Genomic DNA, 18,051 nt, shown 5'->3' on the forward strand with positions numbered 1-18,051 from the left:
ACATGTGCATAGCAAAAACCTGCGTTTCGATTAGTTAAGTTACTAATTTTGTTTAGTTGCATTCGTAAAAAAATTTAATTTTGTTTACTAGTTTTGAATTTTTCCAATGGATTAGAAATATTCGAGTCAAATTTGAATTAAAAAAAAAAATAGAATGAATGCAAATTCATTGTGAAGAATAGCTGGTTCTCTTCTATAGAAGAATAGCTGGTTCTATTCTACAGCTATATTCTATCGGAAATTCAAATTTGGGAAAATTCCTATAGTCTTTCTATTCTATTTGAAATTCAAATTTCGTAAGACAACTATATTTTCTTTTTTTCAATTGTATTCGGAATTCGAATTTCGGAAGATGGCTACTTACGATTGTATTTTTTTTTTTTTTATTCTATTCTTTTCGAATCTATTCTTTTGTTTTCTATTAAATTTTTTCTCTATTCTATTATTTTCTATTCCTTTATATTCTATTCTATTATTTTATTGCCTATTCTTTTGATTTCAATTCAATCTATTTTACTCTATTCCATTCTATTCTTTTCTAAATTCAAATTTTGGAAGACAGCTATATTATATTCTACTTTATTCTTTTCTATTTCTTTATTTTCTGTTCTATTCTATTCCATTCTATTCTTTTCAATATTCGAATTTTGGAAGACAGCTCTATTCTAACACTAATACACGCAGTCTTTGAAGGAAATCAACAATAGTCAGCAATATGCTAGATTTGTTTAAATTAGTTGTAATTCGGAAATTCATATACATCTGAATCTTTGAATAACAAAAATTTTGTTCGAATTTTGATTCAGAATGAAACAAACTGTATATGTCCACAGGACACACACATATGGATTGGAGACATCCAGCCAACAAAGGGTTGTTAGGGTGGTAAGGACAGAAGAGATGGCATAGCAAGCAGAAGAAGCCAGGAAAAGTAAGATCAACCTAAAGATGGTCATACACAAAGCAAATTTTGGATGGTTCTTGATGAGCAAGTTAAATTTCAAGGCATGGGTGGCCATGTTGGTACCCTCCCACCTGACAGCCATTGATATGAAAATCTAAGGATTTGGATAGAAAAATGTTGACTGAACAGCAGCTGCATCCAATGAGATGAAGCTACTGTTTGGTAATTCTAACAGTCATTGGCGGTGGTAGAGCACAATAGCAGAAGATTCTTCCATCTACACTGTTTAGCGTGGATGGGGGAAGCAGTAGATTTTTATCATTCAGGTTGAGGGACTGAACGAGAGAAATCTTGCAGTGTATGGCCAGTGTGACGGGAGTCACTTTGGGTGGGGGGCCCATGGAACACAGCTCACTGTGGAGAGGTGGGGAGACTCCTGCCTCAGCTCCCCATATCCCTATTATGTGTAAGTCACCCTGTGTCTGTTAGGGATACAGGGTGAAATGTCCTAATATTGGGGTGGGGGGGGTTGTTCATTGTTTAATGCCATGTGGTTGTATCCCATGTTTCTATTGTGTGTCTTGCTTAGGAGCAAACTATTATGGGATGTATGTGTTTGTGTATTGGCTTGGTGGGGGGGGGGGGGTGTCTGCTGATGTGTCTTTTGTTGCTAGATGTGGTTTGCCCCGCCCTGTGTCGTTAAGCAGGGAGGGGGGAATTGTTCCCTTGAATGTATATATCTTGTATCTGTGTTAATATAAAGTAGTCTATTTCCTGATTTATTTCAAGACTGGTCTTGTCTAGTCTCGTATGGTCAGCGGTGGTGTCTGTGGACGGTGTGGGGACGAGGAAGTGGTAATACCCAAGTGCAGGCTGGGACGGTTTCATTACAGCCAGCATAAGACAGCTTATCACTTGGCTTAAAAGCAACATGATACAGGGGATTCATATTGAAATTCATATTAAAATTGCAGTGTAGTTCCCCAATGCTCTCTTAATGTGACACAAAGGCTTAGGCAACTATACATAATCTGGAGAGCACACTTCACCCTGGCCAGGCTATATAGAATGGGTATCTTGGACTCCCCCACCTGTAGTAGGTGTTCCAGAGATCATGGGGATTTCACTCATTTACATATCTACTAGGCACGGGTGGTGCATACGTTAAATACAGTGTTTGAAACCTCCATCCCACTTGATCCTACACCCTGTAGATTGTATATTAGGCGATTTTCAATTACAAGCTCTCATTAGGGAGGCTGTTGCTAGAGCACTTTACAAACTCAGAGGGCTACACTGTGCCATTGGAAATCATCTGACCCCCCCTTCCCATATGGAGTGGGTACAATGCATGGGTGAAACCCTAGAGAAGTACATTTACCAACACGAAGGCTGTTTCCGTAAATCTGAAAATCTTTGGGGCTTGTTGGAAATTCCAGGTTTGAGTTGGTGGACTTCGTTATGGATAGACTTCTCATAAGTTGAGTCTGTATCTCTATAATAGGTACCTATGGGTGGTATTCCTGCCCATCGGAAACAACTGGTATAGCAGCAGCTGCACTGTAATTATCTACCTCTGACCTGTAAGAATTCTGCTAATTGGAGTCGTATTCCTTTGGCCTTTTGTTCTGCCCCAAGTTTTTGATGATGTTTATATCATGTTTGAGAGGAAGTTCTGGAAGTGCTGCACAATTATCTTCTCTTACTTTTAATAAAACTTTATTTGATTTGAAAAAAAAATTGTAGTGCCATAAACATAATTACTTGGATTTCAGAAGCTGGCTGTAAGATGTCAGTTTTCTTTTTGAGTTTCTCCTCTTCACGGTTTTGTTCCCGTATCTCGATGACCTCAATGGTCTGGTCAATCAAGAGTTCTACCACCTTTGCTATCATGCGATACGGCTGTGGCAGCAAATCTCGTGCTTGGTCTGGATCCCTCAAAAAATAATCCTCATGTTCTTCACTGGCCCAGTCCTTCTCGGAACCCGGAGGGATTTCTAAGGGCCCCTTCCTAATGTAAATCGGCATCCTGCAGGCTGGAGATCTGGGAATACAATAGTCTGCAAACTGACCCCTTCAGAAATTCACGGGATGTTACCTAAAAAAAAAAAAAAAAATAGGTAAAGAAGTTCTACATGGAAAAACATAGAAAGTGGAAGAATTACAGGTATGGAAATTTTATGCATATACATGTGCAATTCGTTTTGTTACTAATCGGAATTTGGACAAAATTTTCACTATTCAGAGATTTGGATGTTTGCGAATTTACAAATCACAACAGTAATGAATTTCAACGCATTCTTAATAAAATAGTCAAATGCGAATTAGAAATGGAAATATATTACAATAAATACAGTAAGGTAAAAAAAATGAAATAAGATGATAATTCTTATTTAGGCTGCAGAATAGAATAGAAAATGTTGGGGAAATCTGATGTACAGGGAAACTCTCCTGGGGACATCTGATGTAAAGGGGGACTCTCCCAGGGACACCTGATGCAATGGGGGGGGGGGGACTCTGCAGGGGACACCTGATGCAACGGGGGGAGGGGAACTCTTTTGGGAAAACCTGATGCAAAGAGGGGAGGGGAACTCTGCTGGGGTCACCTGATGAAGCGGGGGGGGAATAGTATATTATAGTTGAACGTCTCTCCACCATCACTCTATGGAATGGTATAGAATCGTTGGACGTCTCTCCCCCGTCACTCTATGGAACGGTATAGAATAGTTGGACGTCTCTCCCCCGTCACTCTATGGGAACGGTATAGAATAGTTGGACGTCTCTCCCCCGTCACTCTATGGGAACGGTATAGAATAATTGGACGTCTCTCACCCGTCACTCTATGGGAACGGTATAGAATAGTTGGACGTCTCTCCCCCGTCACTCTATGGGAACGGTATAGAATAGTTGGACGTCTCTCCCCCGTCACTCTATGGGAACGGTATAGAATAGTTGGACGTCTCTCACCCGTCACTCTATGGGAACGGTATAGAATAATTGGACGTCTCTCACCCGTCACTCTATGGGAACGGTATAGAATAATTGGACGTCTCTCACCCGTCACTCTATGGGAACGGTATAGAATAATTGGACGTCTCTCCCCCGTCACTCTATGGGAACGGTATAGAATAATTGGACGTCTCTCACCCGTCACTCTATGGGAACGGTATAGAATAGTTGGACGTCTCTCCCCCGTCACTGTATGGGGATGGTATAGAATAATTGGACGTCTCTCCCCCGTCACTGTATGGGGATGGTATAGAATAGTTGGACGTCTCTCACCCGTCACAGCTCTTCTCATCCACACTCAGCATTTCCTCTACACAACATCCCTATGAGTCCCGACTTGTTGATGGTTGTCACCATGGTAACCACGCGATCTCGGAAGCAGCATGTACCCATTTCCGGAGTAATGAGCACCGGAGGCGGGGCTAGGAAATAGCACGCACCAGTGAGCAGGTTCGGAGTCGGGTCACATGATACTCCTCCCGGGAGCGCGCACGCTGAGTAGGGCAGGTGGAGAGGCGTGGCCGCGCAGGCAGGGAATGCAGTGAGAGGCTCCGGTGACACGGCTGTGAATGTGGTGGGAGGTGTCACCGTGCAGGTGAGTACAGACCGGGGGTACATTCCTGGTGACACCTCTGTCTCTCTCAGGTAGTCTGAGCGGAGGGGGTCGGTGAGGAGGTGTGGAGTGGTTGGCTCTGGTTATATAATGGAGAAGACCTGTAGCTGTCGGAGCTCTGAGCCAATCAGTGGAGAGGAAATGGGCATACATGCTGCGATGAGACCCAATGATCCAATCTGATCCATCCAGGCAGACATGTGGCGGCAGGGATAGGTTGTGACAGGTGTGATTGATCCAATCTGATTGGTTGTGGCAGAAAAAAAAAATATATGTATTGTAGTGGTGTGACGGATGGTGATGTATGTGCCCCGCATTCTCCCCACACATGGCTTGTGATCAGGAAAAGAGAACTGAGCATCTGACCAAAAGACACCATCCCATCGCTTATGTATGGTGGGGTCTCCAGATTATGTGAGGGGGGGGGGCTCTGATCTGTAGGGAGGGACTCTAATATGTAAAAAGGCTCCGATCGTTGGGGGGGCTCTGATCTGTAGGGAGGGACTCTAATATGTAAAAGGGCTCCAATCGTTGGGGGGGGGGGGGGGGGATACTCTGATCTGTAGGGTGGGACTCTAATATGTAAAGGGTCTCCAATCATGGGGGGGACTCTGATCTGTAGGGAGGAACTCTAATATGTAAAGTGGCTCCAATCTTTAGGGAGGGACTCTAATATGTAAAAGGACTCCGATCGTTGGGGAGCTCTGATCTGTAAGCAGGGACTTTGATCTGTAAGTGGGGGGACTCTGATCTGGGGGGGGGGGGGCTCTATGTGCATGATGAGGATCTTCCTGGCTGCAGTATGTGGAGTAGACATGTGAGCTGGTTGTGTGCGGAGTCCTGTCCTGTACACACAGAGGGCACATGTCACTGACAGGTGAATAACGTAGGATTTTTTTCCCCTAAAACTGCTCCTGCGACATTTGTCTCCAATAGTACTTAATTCACTAAAAAACTGACCTTACGTAAGCACTTGACCTCCGGAAGGTCCCCCTCCCCCCCTCATTACAAGGGCATTTTTTGCTATTCAACACTGTGCTACTTTTACTGGTAATTGCACTGTCATGCAACGCTGTACCCAAATGAAATGTACGTCCTTTTCTGCACACAAGTAGAGCTTTCTTTTTGTGGTATTTGATCAATTTTTAAAACATAAATGTAAAAATACCAACAATTTTGGAAAAAAAAACAATATTTTATAAATAACATAAATATTTGATACTTCTATCCAATCAGACATCTTCATAAATGACAACGCGTGTTCTGCTACACGTCTTTGGGAAGAAAACCAATTCCCAGTAAGGTGTATATGAATTGGTTTGTGTGTTCTGAGTCTACAAACTACGGGATAGATACTGGAATTTACACAGCTGTGTTGCTATACTGGTAATAACAATGATCAGTGACTTGTACTGTGATAGTGTGGCGGGAAATCTGGCGCTAGGAGACACTATCTGGGAGGATCACTAACTGACACTGGCATCGCTAATGACACTAATACAGTGATCAGTAATAATACGGCACACTGACACTGTACTGACAACACTGGCTGGGAAGGGGTTAACATCTAGGGGCAATCAAGGGGCTCATTGTGCGCCTAACAATGTGTAATATGTGCTGCTTTTGCTTTTCAGTTTGGCTGTTTATCTTCCAAGCTTTGCAGGGAGAATAAACAGCCAGATCACTGTTCTTTGTACACAGAGTTCTGTGTGTTTTGTAAACACAGAGCTCTGAGTGTGATTGGACACACATTTTTATGTTGTTTTATCGCAGGTTTTATTTTTTCCCCAGGCTAACACTGCAGCAGGGGAAGACCGTCATATGAATGAAAGCACACAGGATATTGGTAAACCAGGAAACCATCCTTAGTCTAGGTTCACACCTATGCAGTTTGCATTTGATCACTTTCTGAAGTGCTTTTTGCGGTGCATTTTGTGTTTTTTGCACATGCGTGTTTGACATGTTTTTGATGCGTTTTGCTTTTTTTTTTTTTTTTTTTATTCCAACTTGCTGCTGGCCAGATTAAAACGCATCAAAAGCTCACTACTTGCATTTCTGTAGCGTCTCCATTGACGTGTATTGTACCAAAACGCAACATTTTGCGTTTAACCTCCCCTGGAGGTATTCCCAAGTGTCGCTCGGGGTAAAGTTTCTTCACTTATCTTGTCCTGCGCTCCCGTAATGTCCCTCCTGCAGTGTCCCCGGCAATGTCCTCCGGCCGATGCCGGCATCTGTCATCTGGGTTCCGTTCCCTGCGACGTCGGGACATATGAGGGACGGAACGGCGGGAAATTTGAAAATGACAAAAAGTGACATTCACTAAAATCACATAGTATAACATTACTGTATCAAACCATTTCACATACATTTTGTCCCGAGTGCTTTGTCCTGCGCCCTGCCTGCATATTTACTGTTCTTTCTGCCTGGAAACTGAGAAAAGTCCATGGCGTCCAAAAAGTGTCCCTTTAGGTCAAAAGCGGTTTTAGACCGGCTAGAGAACAGCGATAGTAAATCAGAACCACTTGCAGAATTGAGTGATAATGATTCGTGGGGGAAATTCGTCATCAGACACTGAAAACGATGTTGCGACTTTGCTCAGCGATGTGCGAACTTGGCGCTATATTTCAAATTTCAGTGTTTTTGGTTTGATTATATTATTGAATTAAATGTATTATTATTATATTATTATTTTTTATGATTATTTATTATATTATAATTTATGATTACGTGTTCCAAATTTTATCATACCCGGGATGTTTACTAGACTCTTGTTCGGACAGATTTCAGTGAGTTATTCCTAAGAATTACAGGCCTACAATAAAAAAAAAAAACATATTCCATGCAAAAAAAGTACCGCTTTGAGCACAGAAATATAGACATAATCAGACCGCTAGGGAGGTTACAAAAAGTCCCTGATCCTTTCCAAAATACGCACCGGGTGAAAATGCGGAGATGTGGACCTGTCCCATAGAAAATCATGTTAAATTATTATTATTATACAGTATTTATATAGTGCCAAAGGGTGTGCTCAGCGCTGTACAGTAGCAAGGGGGAAAGAACATGAGACAAGACAGTAACAGTACAATACACGAGGGGTTCGAGGGCCCTGCTCTTTCGAGCTTACAATCTAGGAGGGAGGGGAAGGTGGCACAGGAGGAGATGGCTGTGGGGGATGGAGTGGTGGGAGGAGTGGAGGAGGTTAGTTGTTAGGTTGTTAGATCTTTAGGAAATGGATTGTAGTCTGTTTCTGCAAAACGCACAGGTATTACTCTAGGTCAGCAATGGGCAAACTACGGCCCGCGGGGCGTATACGGCCCGGCGGACCTTTTAATCCGGCCCGCGGAGCGTGGCAAACATTGGCTGTCAGGATGTAGGCGCGGCAGCGTGACGAACGTGAGGGGAGCTAGGCTCCTCTCACAGTCCGCCCTGAAGACCGGAACGGCGCGGGAACACGGCGAGAGGAACGCGCGGAGCAAAGGTAAGTGAATTGACACAATAGGGGGGATGAATTACTATAGGGGGGATGAATTACTATATGGGGGATGAATTACTATATGGGGGATGAATTACTATATGGGGGATTAATTACTATATGGGGGATGAATTACTATATGGGGGATGAATTACTATATGGGGGATGAATTACTATATGGGGGATGAATTACTATAGGGGGGATGAATTACTATAGGGGGGATGAATTACTATAGGGGGGATGAATTACTATAGGGGGGATGAATTACTATGGGGGATGAATTACTATAGGGGGGATGAATTACTATAGGGGGGATGAATTACTATGGGGGATGAATTACTATAGGGGGGATGAATTACTATAGGGGGGATTAATTACTATGGGGGATTAATTACTATATGGGGGATTAATTACTATAGGGGGGATGAATTACTATATGGGGGATGAATTACTATATGGGGGATGAATTACTATGGGGGATGAATTACTATATGGGGGATGAATTACTATATGGGGGATGAATTACTATGGGGGATGAATTACTATATGGGGATGAATTACTATGGGGGATGCATTACTATATGGGGGATGAATTACTATATGGGGGATGAATTACTATAGTGGGGGATGAATTACTATATGGGGGATGAATTACTATATGGGGGATGAATTACTATGGGGGGATGAATTACTATAGGGGGGATGAATTACTATATGGGGGATTAATTACTATAGGGGGGATGAATTACTATATGGGGGATGAATTACTATGGGGAATGAATTACTATATGGGGGATGAATTACTATGGGGGATGAATTACTATATGGGGGATGAATTACTATATGGGGGATGAATTACTATGGGGGATGAATTACTATATGGGGATGAATTACTATGGGGGATGCATTACTATATGGGGGATAAATTACTATAGTGGGGGATGAATTACTATAGTGGGGGATGAATTACTATGGGGGATGAATTACTATGGGGGATGAATTACTATAGGGGGGATGAATTACTATAGGGGGGATGAATTACTATGGGGGATGAATTACTATAGGGGGGATGAAATACTATAGGGGGGATGAATTACTATATGGGGGATGAATTACTATAGGGGGGATGAATTACTATGGGTCCGGCCCCCGGGTCCAATATATGAACCCATTGCGGCCCTCAAGTCAAAAAGTTTGCCCACCCCTGCTCTAGGTCCACATCTACAGGTGCGCATGTGCGTCACACACAGAGCTGTCCTGCACACAAGAAAAAGTCCTTGATTCCAAATATTTTCCAACGCGTTCACAGAGCACGTCCGCAGACACTTGGAGGTGTCATTATTAATTAATGGCACTGCCGCGCATTTCCTAAAGATCCGCTCAGTTCTGTGCGTGTCAGGAAAGCTCATGAGCTTTCATGCATTCCCGACATGCGTAGATGTGAACCTGTCCTAAACTTAGGTTCACATCTGTGTGTAATTTAGTGTGTTTGCAAACTTTCAGAAACATTCTGCAATCCACCTAACATTTTTTCACTATGAGACCCCTTCACTTCTATGCAGTTTCCTGCAGTGCGTTTTTGAAAAAAAGTTTGTGGTGTGCTTTTGACTCAGTCGACTTCAATGGTACTGACTCAAATACTCATACGTGTGTTTTTTTTAGTAGGGTATTTTGTTTAACAACCCGTCCTCAGCATTTATAACCACTTAGGGCCGGTTCACACCATAGAAACGCAGTTCAGATGCATCTTCGTATGCACGTTTTTGGTGCATTTTTGATGCGTTCCGGTTCATTTTTTTCCCCTTTCTTTTTTTTTCAATGCAAATAGGGACGTGTGTTTGTTTTACCTCGTTCCAGTACAGTTCTGTGCAGGAAAAATGCGGCATGTTCTACTTTTTCTTTTCTTCAACCAGAACGCACTGTAGCTGCAAGCACTGATGTGAACTTTGACATTGACTACCATATGACCTACTTTGTGCGTTTTTGGATGCAGGAGGAAAAGCACACTGAAATGCATGTGGTGTGAACTGGCCTTTAAAGCGGAACATCGCTCTTTCAGTCTGCATTGACTATTTTTAATCCTTATGCTGCAAGCAATAGTAAATACACTGTGTGCACAACTATTAGGCAAGTCAGTATTTTGACCAAATCATCATTTTTATGCATATTGGCCAACTCCAAGCTGTATAAACGTGAATGTTTATTGGTTTTAGGCATTATTAGGTGATGTGGGGAGGGCTGGGGGGAAGAGAAAGCTGCTGCTGGAGGGAGGATTTGGCTATCAGCCACTGCTCCTTCTGACAGGAGTGACACTGCACACACTTCTGTCAGTAAGGAGCAGGAGGAGCGTCCCACCGCCTAGTCCCGACCCTGCATACACTATACAATCTGATTGTCCGATCTCCTACAGATTTATCAACAGGTATGTAGTACAAGAGCCTTTGATTGGATTGCATAGGTGTGTTCTCATATGACATACACTGTGTGCACAACTATTAGGCAAATTAATATTTTGACCAAATCATCGTTTTTATTCATATTGGCCAACTCCAAGCTGTATAAACTTGAATGCTTATTGGATGTAAGCATTATCAGGTGATGTGGGGAGGGCTGGGGGGGAAGAGAAAGCCAAATCCTCCCTCCAGCAGCAGCTATCAGCCACTGCTCCTTCTGACAGGAGTGACACTGCACACACTTCTGTCAGTAAGGAGCAGGAGGAGCGTCCCACCACCTAGTCCTGACCCTGCATACACTATACAATCTGATTGTCCAATCTCCTACAGATCTATCAACAGGTATGTAGTACAAAAGCCTGCAAAATGCAACAGAAATGGGTCACGCAATTTTATAGAAAGCTGACTATACAATCTGATTGTACAATCACTTTTGCATCTAAAAACACCTGTGTAATATAGGAGCCTGTGTGTTTGGATAGAATTTGATTGGATTGTATAGGTGTGTTCTCATATGACATACACTGTGGGCACAATTATTAGGCAAGTGAGTATTTTGACCAAATCATCATTTTTAAGCATATTGTCCAACTTCAAGCTGTATAAACGTGACTGCTTATTGGATGTAAGCATATCAGGTGGTGTACTTGTGTAATGTGGGTGGGAGTGGCCTAAGGAGGTCAACACCCTATATTAAGGTGTGCATAACTATTAGGCAGCAAAATGGGCCAAAAAAGAGTTTAAACTGACTCTGAAAAGTCAAAAATTGTAAAAAGGCTTGCAGAGGGATGCAGCACAAATTGCTAAGATATTGGGGCGTGATCACAGAACCATCAAACGTTTTCTTGCAAATGGTCAACAGGGTCACAAGAAACGTGTTGAGAAAAAAAAGACGCAAATTAACTGGCAAAGATTTGAGAAGAATCAAATGTGAAGCTACCAGGAACCCATTATCCTCCAGTGCTGTCATATTCTAGAACTGCAACCTACCTGGAGTGCCCAGAAGTACGAGGTGTTCAGTGCTCAGAGACATGACCAAGGTCAGGGAGGCTGAAACCCGACCACCAATGAACAAGACATAGAAGTTGAAATGTTAAAATTGGGCCAAGAAATATCTGAAGACAAAGTGTTCAAAGGTTTTATGGACTGATGAGATGAGTGACTCTCGATGGACCAGATGGATGGGCCTGTGGCTGCATCAGTAACGGGGACACAGAGTTCCACTTTGACTCAGATGCCGGCAGGGTGGAGGTGGGGTAGTGGTATGGGGTGGTATTAAAGATGATCTAGTTGGATGTTTTCGGGTTGAGGATGGACTCAGAATCAACTCTCAAACCTACTGCCAGTTTTTAGAAGACACTTTCTTCAAGCCGTGGTACAAGAAAAAAATCTTCATCTTTCAAGTAGACCATGATAATTATGCAGGACAATGCTCTATTGTATACATCGCAGTACTCCACTGTATGGGAGGCCTTAAAGTGTTACTAAACATTGGCCCCCGCATTCACTATATCCGGTCTCCCCGGACCCTGCATTCACTATATCCGGTCTCCCCGGACCCTGCATTCACTATATCCGGTCTCCCCGGACCCTGCATTCACTATATCCAGTCTCCTCGGACCCTGCATTCACTATATCCGGTCTCCTCGGACCCTGCATTCACTATATCCGGTCTCCTCGGACCCTGCATTCTCTATATCTGCTCTCCCCGGACCCTGCATTCTCTATATCTGGTCTCCCCCGACCCTGCATTCACTATATCTGTTCTCCCCCGACCCTGCATTCACTATATCTGGTCTCCCCTGACCCTGCATTCACTATATCTGGTCTCCCCCGACCCTGCATTCACTATATCTGGTCTCCCACGACCCTGCATTCACTATATCTGGTCTCCCAGGACCCTGCATTCACTATATCAGGTCTCCCCGGGCCCTGCATTCACTATATCAGGTCTCCCCGGGCCCTGCATTCACTATATCAGGTCTCCCCGGGCCCTGCATTCACTATATCAGGTCTCCTCGGGCCCTGCATTCACTATATCCGGTCTCCTCGGCCCCTGCATTCACTATATCCGGTCTCCCCGGACCCTGCATTCTCTATATCTGGTCTCCCCCGACCCTGCATTCACTATATCTGGTCTCCCCCGACCCTGCATTCACTATATCTGGTCTCCCACGACCCTGCATTCACTATATCTGGTCTCCCAGGACCCTGCATTCACTATATCAGGTCTCCCCGGGCCCTGCATTCACTATATCAGGTCTCCCCGGGCCCTGTATTCACTATATCAGGTCTCCCCGGACCCCGCATTCACTATATCAGGTCTCCCCGGACCCCGCATTCACTATATCAGGTCTCCCCGGACCCCGCATTCACTATATCAGGTCTCCCCGGGCCCCGCATTCACTATATCAGGTCTCCCCGGACCCTGCATTCACTATATCAGGTCTCCCCGGGCCCTGCATTGTTGCCAGCAGGTTAGACATTAATGGCTGTGTGTTGAGTTATTTTGTTATACAAGCTGTACACTCACTACGGCACATTGTAGCAAAGTGTAATTTCTTCGGTGTTGTCACATGAAAATATATAATAAAATATTTACAAAAATGTGAGGGGTGTATTCACTTTTGGGAGATACTGTATGCAAACCATCTCTTTGTAAAACAATTAAGATTAAAATAGAAATGAAAGGCAAAACATTTGTGTGTATATATAAAAAACATAAATACCCTTATTTTCCCTTTTTTATAAGTGATCACATACCCTCTGTTCTCAGCTGCATATTAAGGTTAGAGAGGTGGAGAGGAGAAATAGCAGCACACTGATCTTCCCAGTGAATGCCTGTGCAGGAAGGTTGTTTCAACAAAAGTGTGATCATTCAAGGAGAACAGGCTAAGTTCCCAGCACAGCTAGAGAACTGACCACGCTGTGCTCTCATGCCTAGTGCGGTCAGTTTTTAATAGGAAAGCAGTGGAACTGGTAGGAACACCAGGGATTTCACACAAAGGAAGCAATACAAAGAGAACAGGATACTTTTTTTGGTACAGCAGACATATATCATGAATATGAAATGTTGGGTTTACATATTCTTTAAAACTAGTTAGACTTCGTGTTACTAAACCCATAACAGTAAAATTAGTGTGTATATGCAGTAAAGCATGCTTGTTATACTCACTGTGGAAAACTAAGGGGTTAATCTTTCACATTGTGTAAAAAGGCTGTTTGATCCTTTCTTCTCTGTTCCTTCCCTTTTTCAAGTGACCACAGCTTATTTCCTGATAAGACAGACTAAACCATATGCATTTTGCACATGCTCAGTTTAGTGTGTATTGCTAAAGTTTTTTTTTTCTTTAGAGTGCATCTGATCATCACAGGGCCAAACAGCACTGTTCTGATAGAAGTCAGGGGTTTGCATCCTCCTAGAGCAGAAAGAAAACTCCTCCTACAAGCCTTAACATGTGCTCTGCTGGGCACTGGTAAAATACACAAGACTGCTCTAACATCTGATGAGAAAAAGCTTATAGCAGTTTATATTTACTAAAATAATTGCATATCCATGTTCTGTGTACTGTGGAAGACCAGATATAGTAGATGCAGGCCCCGGGGAGACCAGATATAGTGAATGCAGGCCCCGGGGAGACCAGATATAGTGAATGCGGGGTTCGGGGAGACCAGATACAGGTGAAACTCGAAAAATTAGAATATCGTGCAAAAGTTCATTTATTTCAGTAATGCAACTTAAAAGGTGAAACTAATATATGAGATAGACTCATTACATGCAAAGCAAGATAGTTCAAGCCGTGATTTGTCATCATTGTGATGATTATGGCTTACAGCTCATGAAAACCCCAAATCCACAATCTCAGAAAATTAGAATATTCCATGCAATCAATAAAACAAGGATTGTACATAGAACAATATCGGACCTCTGAAAAGTATAAGCATGCATATGTACTCAGTACTTGGTTTGGGCCCCTTTTGCAGCAATTACTGCCTCAATGCGGCGTGGCATGGAAGCTATCAGCCTGTGGCACTGCTAAGGTGTTATGGAAGACCAGGATGCTTCAATAGCGGCCTTCAGCTCTTCTGCATTGTTCGGCCTCCTGTCTCTCATGTCTCTCATCTATCTCTTGGCAATGCCCCATAGATTCTCTATGGGGTTCAGGTCAGGCGAGTTTGCTGTCCAATCAAGCACAGTAATCCCACGTCATTGAACCAGGTTTTGGTGCTTTTGGCAGTGTGGGCAGGTGCCAAGTCCCGCTGGACTCCGGCCTCAGTGGATTGAGGCTGGAGTCAGTGCATCAAGAGCCACCACACACAGATGAATCCTGGACATGGGCTTCAAATGTCGTATTCCTCTTGTCAAGCCGCTCCTGAACAACAAACAACGTCAGAAGCGTCAGACCTGGGCTAAAGAAAAACAGACCTGGTCTGTTGCTCAGTGGTCCAAAGTCCTCTTTTCTGATGAGAGCAACTTTTGCATCTCATTTGGAAACCAAGGACCCAGAGTATGGAGGAAGAATGGAGAGGCCCAAGGACCCCGAGTATGGAGGAAGAATGGAGAGGCACACACTGCAAGGTGCTTGAAGTCCAGTGTGAAGTTTCCACAGTCTGTGTTGATTTGGGGAGCCATGTCATCTGCTGGTGTTGGTCCACTGTGCTTCATTAAGTCCAGGGTCAACGCAGCCGTCTACCAGGAGATTTTGGAGCACTTCATGCTTCCTTCCGCAGACGAGCTTTATGGGGATGCTGACTTCATTTTCCAGCAGGACTTGGCACCTGCCCACACTGCCAAAAGAACCAAAACCTGGTTCAATGACCGTGGGATTACTGTGCTTGATTGGCCAGCAAACTCGCCTGACCTGAACCCCATAGAGAATCTATGGGGCATTGCCAAGAGATAGATGAGAGACATGAGACCGAACAATGCGGAAGAGCTGAAGGCCGCTATTGAAGCATCCTGGTCTTCCATAACACCTCAGCAGTGCCACAGGCTGATAGCTTCCATGCCACGCCGCATTGAGGCAGTAATTGCTGCAAAAGGGGCCCAAAACAAGTACTGAGTACATATGCATACTTATACTTTTCAGAGGTCCGATATTGTTCTATGTACAATCCTTGTTTTATTGATTGAATGTAATATTCTCATTTTCTGAGATTGTGGATTTGGGGTTTTCATGATCTGTAAGCCATAATCATCACAATGATGACAAATCACGGCTTGAACTATCTTGCTTTGCATCTAATGAGTCTATCTCATATATTAGTTTCACCTTTTAAGTTGCATTACTGAAATAAATGAACTTTTGCAGGATATTCAAATTTTTCGAGTTTCACCTGTTTATTGGATGCAGGGTCCTGGGTTTAGGAACACTTTAAGACAGCCAAAGATAGATTGAGTCTCGGCCAGTCCCTGCTTAATTGGCCATGATTTGATTCATGTATGGGTTGGTTGATTGTACCCAAGTTGACTTATGACCTATGTCCTAAACAATTTTAGGGCCCCAAGAAATATACCACATGAGGGATTTTGTAAGGATGCACCAAACTTTCAGTGGCCGAAACGTGTCAGCCAAATATGGCCCTATCTGCATTTGGCCAATATGAAAATAGGAACTGATACAGGTGCTGAAAATAGCCGCTACCAGCTGGCCGGTGCATGGTTCCGTCCTGCTCCGTTCTTACTGGGGAGATGTGGGTTGCGCTGCCCCATCCTCCTTTAGGATGGTAGTGACTGCGCCCGAGGTGCATTAGGGAAGTCCCTGCCGCGGACTATGGAAAAAATGAAAAAATAAGGACCTCCCCCAGCCAGCCTCAATCCCTTGATAGGCCCTCTGACACAAAGAAAATGGCCTCTGCGCTGGACACTATAGGCCACCAGCCAAAAACCTCCATGAAAATGACCACCACGGCTGCAATATGTCTGCCAGCCATCCGAGCCGCATGTCAGCGTGACCCGTGCAGCTTAAGTATAGGTAGGCCCAGAATCAATAGTAGACACCTCCACCCACAGCAAAAGAAAGCCCCCTCATCCCCAGGTGAGTCCCAGACCAGACCACTGGCAGGGAGCCCACACTACCAGGATCATGCCAGTAATAAGGTACCTAGCCTAAGCCCACGCTTCCACTGTGGCTGGCAACGTCCCCACAGCCAGGTCTCCCAGGACGTTGCTACAGGGAGGGGGGGTGGAGGATGGGTAAGGTGACAGGGGACCCCGCAGGACTGTCCACCCTAGGGAGAACCCACGCCCCACAACGCGTCCTGGAGAGGGGCCGCTACTTACTGATCCAGCAAAATGTGCGGGTGTAGCTCCCGTAATAGATCCTTCTCCCCACTGAAGTGGGGGGCTGACGGCCACGGGTACACTGACACAGACTAGAGGTGCCCGGTCATATGCGTCCCCATGAGGCGTTTAACTTGCTAGCTGCCCTGGTCCATGGGGCACAGTTGCGGTCGTTGATTAATTTCTTTATTATTTTGCACAATAAGTTGATTCAATGAATATGTTTACGTGAAACAGAATAACGGCCTTCTGGCATTCTGTTTATTTTTTTATTTTCTATCCAATTTTTGTGTGTTCCTTTCAATAAAAGGTATTTTACGTTACTGGATTGTAATTTTTAAATTCAAATTGATTTATATTGGAATATATATATATATATAATATATATATATAATATAGTCCATTTCAGTTTTCGGCCAAGTGCATCCTGAGTTTTCAGTTTTGGCACCAGAATTTTCATTTTGGTGCACCACTAGTTTTGTCTTTTTTGTTTTTTCCTTTATATGGTAAAAAAATACAAAAAACAGTGGTTAATAAATACCACCAAAAGAAAGCTGTTTTCTGAATGTGGGTACAATTTTGTATGAGTAATTGTCAGTCAAATCATATCACTGAAAACTGGCTGGTAATGAAAGGGTATTATAAGTACGGGTACTGGTGGTTAAGCCAGCCATGTCATAAAATATTGCCAACAGCATACAATATTGCAGCAGCATTCAGATTGTAGGCTAGACTTCCCTGAATAGTAATTACCCTGCTTCTGTAAAGAGCATGAAGTGATACTAAACACACAGCTTTTTACATTTACATTATCCCTTCTCTTATTGTATATGGATGATGGCACTGTAATTATTTTAATTAAAAAAATATAGAAGTACCTTTTTTCCTAATCAATATACAGTTGTCACATGACCCAGCTCTTCCACAGGCTGTCTGCAGGGAAACAGTGGCAGGAGGAGCTTCTAGTCCTCTGCTGCTGGTCATATGTTCAAAATTATAATTAAAATAACAGCCTTTGGAATAACAAGTAAAAATATAAATTTATTAATATCAATAAGCTGTTTGAAATTGTCAGACAAATGTATATTTGAAATCAATTCTTTATTATTTCTTTGAACTAACTTGTGAATGGAGTTCTACCAGTCACAGGCTATGTCATGCTCCTGCAGCCTGTGTCTTGGAAAAATGGAGGCGAAGACTTTATTAATCAAGATGTAATATCCTGCTGTCAGGAAAGGACTCATCGCAGCTGGTGCTAATGGGCTGCAGTACCAGTTCTTGCCAGCGGGTGCTTTTCAGCAGCCAGGATCTCACTT

The 18,051-nt window shown here is 43.5% G+C and overlaps 2 protein-coding genes across 3 annotated transcripts in view; one reads left to right on the plus strand and one right to left on the minus strand.

The window, feature by feature from the left end:
• Positions 1 to 4,324, minus strand: part of WDR93 (WD repeat domain 93) — a 105,317-nt gene extending 100,993 nt beyond the window's left edge. Inside the window, exons 1-2 of the mRNA XM_089653105.1 lie at positions 4,187 to 4,324; positions 2,669 to 3,002 (exon numbers count right to left, since the gene is read on the minus strand). Coding sequence (XP_089509231.1) covers positions 2,669 to 2,932 — 264 coding nt within the window. The 5' untranslated portion in view covers positions 2,933 to 3,002; positions 4,187 to 4,324. The remainder of the gene's footprint in view (positions 1 to 2,668; positions 3,003 to 4,186) is intronic.
• Positions 4,325 to 4,371: 47 nt separating this feature from the next.
• The window catches only part of PEX11A (peroxisomal biogenesis factor 11 alpha), a 29,441-nt gene continuing 15,761 nt past the window's right edge, over positions 4,372 to 18,051 (plus strand). The window contains exons 1-2 of one of the 2 annotated variants that reach the window (XM_089653106.1): positions 4,410 to 4,508; positions 6,318 to 6,372. In XM_089653106.1, coding sequence (XP_089509232.1) covers positions 6,348 to 6,372 — 25 coding nt within the window. In that variant the 5' untranslated portion in view covers positions 4,410 to 4,508; positions 6,318 to 6,347. Of the gene's footprint in view, positions 4,509 to 6,317; positions 6,373 to 18,051 lie in introns of both variants that reach the window. The other variant, XM_089653107.1, reaches the window with a different exon arrangement.

Source organism: Staurois parvus, unplaced genomic scaffold (assembly GCF_062004578.1).
Source record: "Staurois parvus isolate SC_StPar_1 unplaced genomic scaffold, SC_StPar_1.0 ptg000698l, whole genome shotgun sequence".
Classification (NCBI taxonomy): Eukaryota; Metazoa; Chordata; class Amphibia; order Anura; family Ranidae; genus Staurois; species Staurois parvus.